Source organism: Populus trichocarpa, chromosome 8, assembly GCF_000002775.5.
Source record: "Populus trichocarpa isolate Nisqually-1 chromosome 8, P.trichocarpa_v4.1, whole genome shotgun sequence".
NCBI lineage: Eukaryota > Viridiplantae > Streptophyta > Magnoliopsida > Malpighiales > Salicaceae > Populus > Populus trichocarpa.
Genome location: NC_037292.2, coordinates 5301258 through 5309602, shown reverse-complemented (window position 1 = coordinate 5309602; position 8345 = coordinate 5301258). Strand labels below are relative to the sequence as shown.

General features: G+C 34.7%; 1 protein-coding gene across 1 annotated transcript; it reads right to left on the bottom strand.

Annotated features, from left to right (window-relative positions):
- Positions 1-767: 767 nt before the first annotated feature.
- On the bottom strand, positions 768-6492 carry LOC7460681 (delta(24)-sterol reductase). Its single transcript, XM_024607435.2, has 3 exons — positions 6297-6492; positions 1960-3231; positions 768-1655 (listed from the first exon to the last, which is right to left on the bottom strand). The coding sequence occupies exons 2-3, from the start codon at positions 3205-3207 to the stop codon at positions 1212-1214; spliced, it is 1692 nt and encodes a 563-aa protein (XP_024463203.1). The 5' UTR covers positions 3208-3231; positions 6297-6492; the 3' UTR covers positions 768-1211.
- Positions 6493-8345: the final 1853 nt, after the last annotated feature.

Genomic DNA, 8345 nt, shown 5'->3' with positions numbered 1-8345 from the left:
GATCTGCTTCTCACGTCTGCACCCAGGTGAATATAATTCACCTGGGTCCAGCTAAATATAAGTCACCTTGGCACTGTTCATATGAACAGTACCAGGTGAATAACTACTTACATTAAATTTTTTTTTTAATTATATTTTACTCGAAAAACTAGTGTTTAATATTGAGATCAATTGATGACGTAGCATTTATAGAATTTGATTACAAGCCCAATTATGTTCTTGCCGGGTCCGACCCAGTTAAAAAAAATTCAGTTTTTATTTTTATTTGTAATTGTGTTTTATTCAAAAAATTAGAAGGAAATCGTTTTATGACATAACAAAAAATTCAGTTTTTGTTGTTGCGCGCTTAAAAAACCATGAAAAATATAATCCTTGTTGGATATATTTCATACGTGATGAAATTACACATAGTTTAATAGAATAATAAAAAATATTTGATATCAATATTATTTATTTCATAATGTAATAAAGTAGTTAAATTTACAATATTTAAATTAAAAACTATCAAAATATATATATATATATATATATATATATATATATATAACCTCAATTTGAAAAACATTCTTTTAACCGAACACATTAAACTATTTTTTCTTCAACCTCAATTTCAACCACAGTTTTAACCAAACACCTATTTTTTCAAACCAACATAAAATAATTTTTTTCAAATCACAACTACTACAGCTACCGCAATACCAAAGACACTATAAAGATCACAAGTTTTTGTCCAAGAGTTTGCTGATCATAGAGAGAAAAGCTAGGGGTAAAAGGGAAAATTTTCACTTTCGGGTGAATCATCACCTCATTTATTTTCTTGTGCCAAGTACAACCCCGCTCAGTACAGCCAACACTACATCTCAGCAACAATCTTACCTCACTAGACTAACTCCCCCAGCCACACTACAGTTGCCCAAAGAGAGATTTCCCTTTGCTGCAGTGTGCTGGGGGCTACAGTCTCAAAGACTATCTATAACATGAGCACGATTAGAAAATACCATTAAAACAAGAGTCTAATCTAACAAGTTTAAGATCTCCGACAATAAAGTCCAGCAGCAGCAGCATTCACTGGGAAAAATCAGCAACTGTAACATTCACTGGGAAAAAATAAAATGCAAGCGACTCACAAGCACAGCCAGAAAACACGAGAAACAGCAAATAAAGAAATGCTACCAAACATTTCCAAAGTTCACTTCAAGATCAGTCCATTATTAAGTAGCCTCTGCATAAGCAGTCTCAAGGTGGGCTTGTTCAGCTTCCTGCACCTCCTTCTCTGTCTTCCTTCCTTTCTTGGATTTGTAGTACACGCTCATGAAGGTTCCCACAGCTCCATATTTCTTCCTGCAGTGTTCATAGAGGTCACCATCAAACATCCTCCAGAATTTCTTCTCACTTAGCTCGGACACTGCATACTGTGGCTGGAAGCCACGGTTTTCTATCAACCAGTCCTCCATTCTACGAACAGCATCTGCACCATCAAACACCTCACCCCTCAGCACAGGTCCGGGCGAATAATACACCCCGACATCAGTGTACATCTGAGCATAGGATGTATCTCCCTGTTTGTGCTGATGCTCGAATCCTGGCTCTGGATACACCATAGTTTTCACAGGGAGCTTGAACAACCTGTGCGGACAGAGCCAAAGGGGGTATACCTGGAAAATGAATAATAGTCAGGTCAGAATCTAGAAACTTAATCCTTAGTCAGGTAACGCAATTTTCTACAATGCAAACACCTACTATTGTCATGTGATCTCAGATATTTTCCTTACTCAGAGCCCACCCTGAGTTCCTGACTAAAGCTGTGATTAGACACGGTTGTTCTAAATTTCCACTCAAACCAACCATACGACTAGACTTTTAACTTTCAATGATAAACAACGATGGGAAGTAAAATTGTCCAAAAAAAAAGAAGAAGAAAATAGGAAAGGAAAAAAGATTTGAGTGGGACCAGGTTACCTCCATCTCTTGGTGGACCCATTCAAGGGCATCCCCAACCTTGTAAAGAGGAACAAGCATGTCCTGAATGACATGCATCTCATGGTAATAGTTTCGGATTGCTTCACCTTGAGTGGCCTTGAGAAGAGAAACCTTTGGAGGCATCATCCAGCCTAAGAGAAATCTAAACCACCATTGATCAGCGAATGGAAGTATAAGCTTCCCCTCCCAGTACAAACACCTTGTGTGCCTGTGATAATATTCTCTGGTTGGAATGTACTCCACAAACTCTCCTTTCTTTAGGGCTGTCTGCGCATGCTGATAGAACCACGGTTTAAACCACCAACCAACATTGTTAATCACATTTCCCTTCTTCTTGGCCTCTTCTTTGGAGGCATATCTCCCAGTCATCATCACACCTTCGGTAGAGTTATAAATCATAGTCTCCACAAAGTCTGGAACCTTCTCTGGGTTATCCTGATCTCCATCTCTGGGTGCAAAAGAGTCTATATAGGCCTGCGCAAGTTCTTTCAGATTACCCACTACAGGTTTGTAGGTCAGCCTCATGTATTCCTTAATAGGAATAAGCTTGATCTCAGCAGAGACAAGAAGCCCAAGTGTTCCCTGAGACCAGGGGATGGCATAGAAAAGATCAGAGTATTCATTGTCCTTGGTAGCTCTAACAACCTGACCATCTGCCAAAACAATCTCATATGCCACAACAGTGTCGGAGAACAAGCCATAGATATGAGAGCTTCCTTCAATCCCATAACCATTAATGAGCCCACCAACAGTGAGATCATCAAGTTCTGCAACGACTGCAAGAGAAAGATTCATTGGGACACTTGCCCTGCTGATCTGACCCATATTTACAAGAGGCTCAACTCTAGCAATCATTCTCTCCTTATCAATTTCAAGGATATTACGAAAAGCTGATAAATCAACTTCGAAGTGCCGAGCCCGTTTGTAGTCAACATTTCGCATTCCAACAGCAATCCAGGGTTTACGAGCAGTGCAGACAAGACCATCCTTTGACGGATTCCTCTCTTTAAGACGTTTCACAACTTTTTTAACATTTTCATCATGTTCCTTTTGACGCTGTTTGTAGGACTTCATCTCTGATTTGACATCCCCGAGATAAGTGAGAAAGTAAAGGGTGAAGGAGATTGGGAGAACGACGAAAATAACTAAAATCCATCGGAACTGCACAAAATAGTCTACCCACACCTTCTTCCTCTTCGGGCGCAAGGGGGCCTCAAGATCGGACATTGTGCTTCAGGAAGATGATTTTCACTGCACAAAACGTTTCAAACTATAAGCATATAGAATTGCTTAAATTCAGCATCAGGCTCGAGATGAATATAAATCGAGATCACTACGGATTCTGTGATATAAGAATAGGCAACAAAAAAGAGTTCCAAGGTTCAATAAATTCTGAAACAAAAAAAGTTTCAAGGTTCAGTAATTTCTGCATTCCACTTAATTATGAAATTTGGAAAATAAATTAATGATAAACGATGCATCAACATCAACATCAAATACTTCCATGGGCTACAAATCAGTAAAGCTAGAGCAATGGCATCCACCATGTTTAATAATCTGAAGATTATAACTAAAATATAAATACTTGTATGTTCAACACTTGTAATTAGGTGAAATAAAGAGTCCAACTTTAATACTCCATTGAATGATGCTGAAACTAAGAGTGCTTCTTTGCAGAAGAAGACAGGGGGAAAAGGTATCAAGATCAGGAATAATTAGAAGGTTATCAGCTGTTGGTGCAGAGAAAGAAACTATTGATAAATAGCCAAGTGGAAATCCATGTTTCAAAATCTTGATGGAACGAAGGGCCAAATGCTTCATATAGATGAATCAAAACCTGAAAGAATCTAGTTTTTCAACATGCCAATTGAAGGAAACTAACAAGTTCTGATATGTACTACATGCAAGTTAGAGGATAACTAATCTAATCCAGAGGTTGACGACTTGGAAAAGGTCATGAAATATAAATCATCCATTTGCATAGGGAAAGCAAGTTACAAGGTAATTTAGTCAAACAATGTTTTTCTTTTCCATCCAAGAAAAAAATCCATGATCAACCAAAAAGTAAGAACAGAAGAAAAAAAAGTATTTAATGAGGAATTCAGGAACCTTTAACTGCAACTTTTACAAGTGACACAATGCATGCATTTGTCAAAGCTGTTGCACTGGAAAAATAAAAAGCAAAGGGTTTTTGACTTCAGCAATAGGATGAGTCTGAAACCAATCAGGTCTGTCCCAAAATCACAGTTGTTTAGGGACAATTGCATCTCTTAACAAAAGCATGTGAACTTTTTGATGCATATATGGACTAGAAAATGTTCATCACAGAAAGTTATATTACCAAAAGTTGGAGTTAAAAACACTATACAACACAGCAGTAGCTGACAACAAGGTCAATAGAAGCATCATGAACAAAAATAGCTAGTTTCCTAACGTACCACAATCATTGATTTTGCATCCGAAATGTAAAGCACATAGCCTAAGTGTTCAGCTACAGAAATAAGTAAATTAAATTAGTAAGAACTAAGGTCACCAAAAGCTTAAACACCAGCAGAACATGAGTCAGTAGGAAGCCACAAAGATTTCCATTATGAAACTCCAGCAGGTTCAAAGTGTGAACAAAAAGTGCCAAAGTCTAACCAAGATAACTAAAAAAGTATGCTCTGGGTCTGCAGCATATGTCAATCTCTCCTCCATCAGAACAATCAGCCCTTATAAAATTAACTGAGTTTTCAACGAATACTTGGCAGATTATGCTGAAAAGCACATGCTAGCTTTGAACATGAAGAAAAAAAAGATTTAACACAAAAAAGAAAAAACACAGGAGTAGCAGTCATTTAATTTGGCATAAATAGCTACTTTAGAACCATAAAAGTTACTTCTACATAACTAAAATATTACGTTGAATAAAGACTCCCAGAAAAACTATCAATACTGCACAAATGCTTACAGTGCAAGCACGCACATGAACCTGTCTTTACTAAGCCCTAGACAAGGTAGAATCTCAAACTAAGAATAACAGCCAACATTAAGATCCAATACCGATGTTGCTTTGTTTAGTCGCCCAGTAAACTAAAGGGAACAGCAAGAAAGCGGCAAAATTGAGTTCGAATTAAAAATAAAAGTCAACATTTCAGAGAAGGTCTCGTGCCATTGTCCCCAAGGAAGAAAGCTCAAACCGCAGCATATAGGTCATCTAAAAAAGATTCCTCATGTTTTTCCCCAATAGCCACACACACATGGGTAACAAATTTGGAAAGAAACGAAACTATGAGAAGCTAAGAAATTTGCTGACCAAAAGAGGTAACATAAATCCTGCATGCAAAATAGACATTGCTGACTATTATTTTATATTTACATTGCATTTCCTCGCTAATGCGATTTGCTTAACATTCAAAACCTCACGTGCCTCCAATCCCTCTTAAAGCAGAAGGGGCAACACTGTTGAAAGTTAAAAACACCAAATCTAGAAGATCTAAAGGAACATCTAAGACTACTTAACTAGGGGTGAGCAAACGGTATATTCGGTTCGAACCTAACAGTGCTCACCCCTATGCAGGAGACTACATGCCATTTGCTTACTGAAAGCCCCAAAAGGCACAGTTCTTTTAGGAAATCAAGATCTTTTTGACAGGATCAGATTAAACAAACAAACAAAACGGAAAGAAATATTGAATTGAAATGGAAATCTTGCACTTCAAAAACACCGTTGAGTGTCAGATCTACTATCTATGAGAGCGACTTCAACTCTGATTGTGAATTCCATCGAGCAAAATGAGGACATAATACATTAGGCACTTCCTGACTACACTAAAGAAAGGCACCTCCACGACTAAAAGAGAGACCTGGTATCTAAGGTTCGCAGTTTTTACCTGAAACTAACCAAAGTACTTAACTAACAGGAAATGCAACGTGCAAAAAAACCAGAGATCAGATCCACTACTAAAAACCCTCAAAATAAAAAGATTTTACAAAAAAAGAAGATTGAGAAGGGGGGGAACTAATGAAGAGGGGAGGGGGGGGGGGGGGGACTGTCTAGAAGGTTCAAATTTACTTCATTTTCTCTGCAGCCAAACAGAGATTTAACACAACCCACATGGATTACGCTCGCCAGAAACCAAAATACTTCCCACTAATTTTGTTTCAGTAAAAAGAAAAGGAAAAAGTCGCTTTTAACACATCACAACAAATCCATTATATCTCACTTTCCACTGAATTCCATCATATTTCTAAGCAACCACACAAAAAAAAACACTGAAAAGGGAGCAAGAACCGAAAGACTTGGACAGTTTAGATAGAGAAAATTGAAAAACTACCTGAAACACAGGAAGCTCGAAATGGGCAGATGGGAACCGGATTTTAAACTTAGAAGCTCATGTGATAAATATAGAGACTGAAATAGCTGTGGTGAGCAAAAAGAGGGTGATGTTTTCTTTAATAAAATACCAAAAACAATAATATATATATATATATATATATATATATATATATATAGAGAGAGAGAGAGAGAGAGAGAGAGAGAGAGAGAGAGTAGAAACTAGAAACAAAGAAAATGAAGATATCGAAGTCGGATCACAAAACACCCCAATGAGATTCGCTGTCTGTCACGTTGGACTCACTCGGACGGATTCACCATGTGATGACAGTGACAGATAATTTTTGTCGGTTTTTTTCAACACAAATATGCATAATGAGCACATCCCCACAGAATCTGTTATTTTAAAAAACAAGTTGACATGATTGATGCCAAAGCACTAAAGTCTAAAAGCATAAATTTATATAAAATATAAGCTTTTTAATTCTGTTCGGCATTGGGTCAAATCATATTTTTTAAAAGAATTAATTTTTTTTTGGTATTTAAAAAAAAATTAATATTCTATTATCAAAAATAATTTCTTAAAAAAATATTTAAAAAACAATTTTTATCATAATTTGTTACTCCTACTGTACATCATGTTAACAAACAGGTTTTAAATGTGAACCGTTATGCTATTATCCAGTTGCTTAAATAAATCTCTGTGATTTTGTTAGATTTCAAACCTTCGAAGTTTGAATTGACAGAGGAAAAACCATGAAATATATTGTGGGCGAAAAGATTCTAAATTTACAGCAAATCTTAGTTAAAATGACGTTTTTTAAAAAGAATGATATCAAAAATAAAAAATAAAATAAAATGAGATTCACTTATGAATTTCACTAGTCCAACAATTTAAGTGTATTATTTAATTTTTTATTATATATTATTTTAATATTTAATATATTTTTAAATAAAAAACATTCTTAAAAACAATAATTACCATAATTACAAGCATCCAAGTAAAAATTTGTGGAAACGGGTTGGCCTAGAAACACTAATGATGTAGTTTTCGGATTTTAAAGGTCTCCAGATAAGAAATTTCTCTTGTAAATTCTGCATAAAAATATTTTTTTAAAAAATGAATTGACTGTGATAGGACTCCTGTGGTGCAGTTATTTTCCATGGCTTATTTAAACAATAAAAATATTTTAACTTGAGGTTTTTTTTTTACTTATGTCTATCTATTTTTTAAAAGTAAATCATAAAAATTAATTAATAGGACGGGATTGGTTATATAGTTCCCCTGTTACTGGATGCGCCTGAACAGTAGGATTAAGTTAATGGTTGACGTTGACAAAGCAAAAATGTGAAAAATATGTCTCGTGTTAACCATAAAAAATTCCTATAGCTGGTAAAGTTCCTCCTCCGTGGTTTGGGAGACGACATTGTGCCAATTATTATTATAATTATTATAACAAAAGCTTAATAATTTAGGAAAATACTGTAGCTTTCCAGCGGTTGAATGATACATTGTTTTTCTGTATATTATTTTTTACATATTTTTTTATTATTATTATAATTTTTTAAAAAATTATTTTTACATTGTAATTTTGTTTTTTATAAAATACTGTATATTGTTACTGTATTTCCCAACATGGTTTTTTTTTTAATATATAGTTTTTTTTATGATTTTTTTCAAATTTCTTTTTACTGTAACTTTCCTTGTAAAATATTATGGATTGCTACAGTGTTTCCCCATATAGTTTTTTTAACATATATTTTTTTTATAATTTTTTTCAAAATTATTTTTGCACTGTAGTTTTCTTTACAAAACACTGTGGATTGCTACAGTGTTTCCCCGCATAGTTTTTTTTTAATATATGATTTTTTTATTTTGTTATGATATTTTTTCAAAATTATTTTTGTTGATTTTATTTTTTCAAGTATAAAATGTAATAATTTTTAAAATTATTACAAAATCACCATGATTTTATAATGAAATTCCAAGTGATGTGGTTTCAGATTTTCTATTATAAAGTGTAAGTATCGTTATACAAACTATACTTTT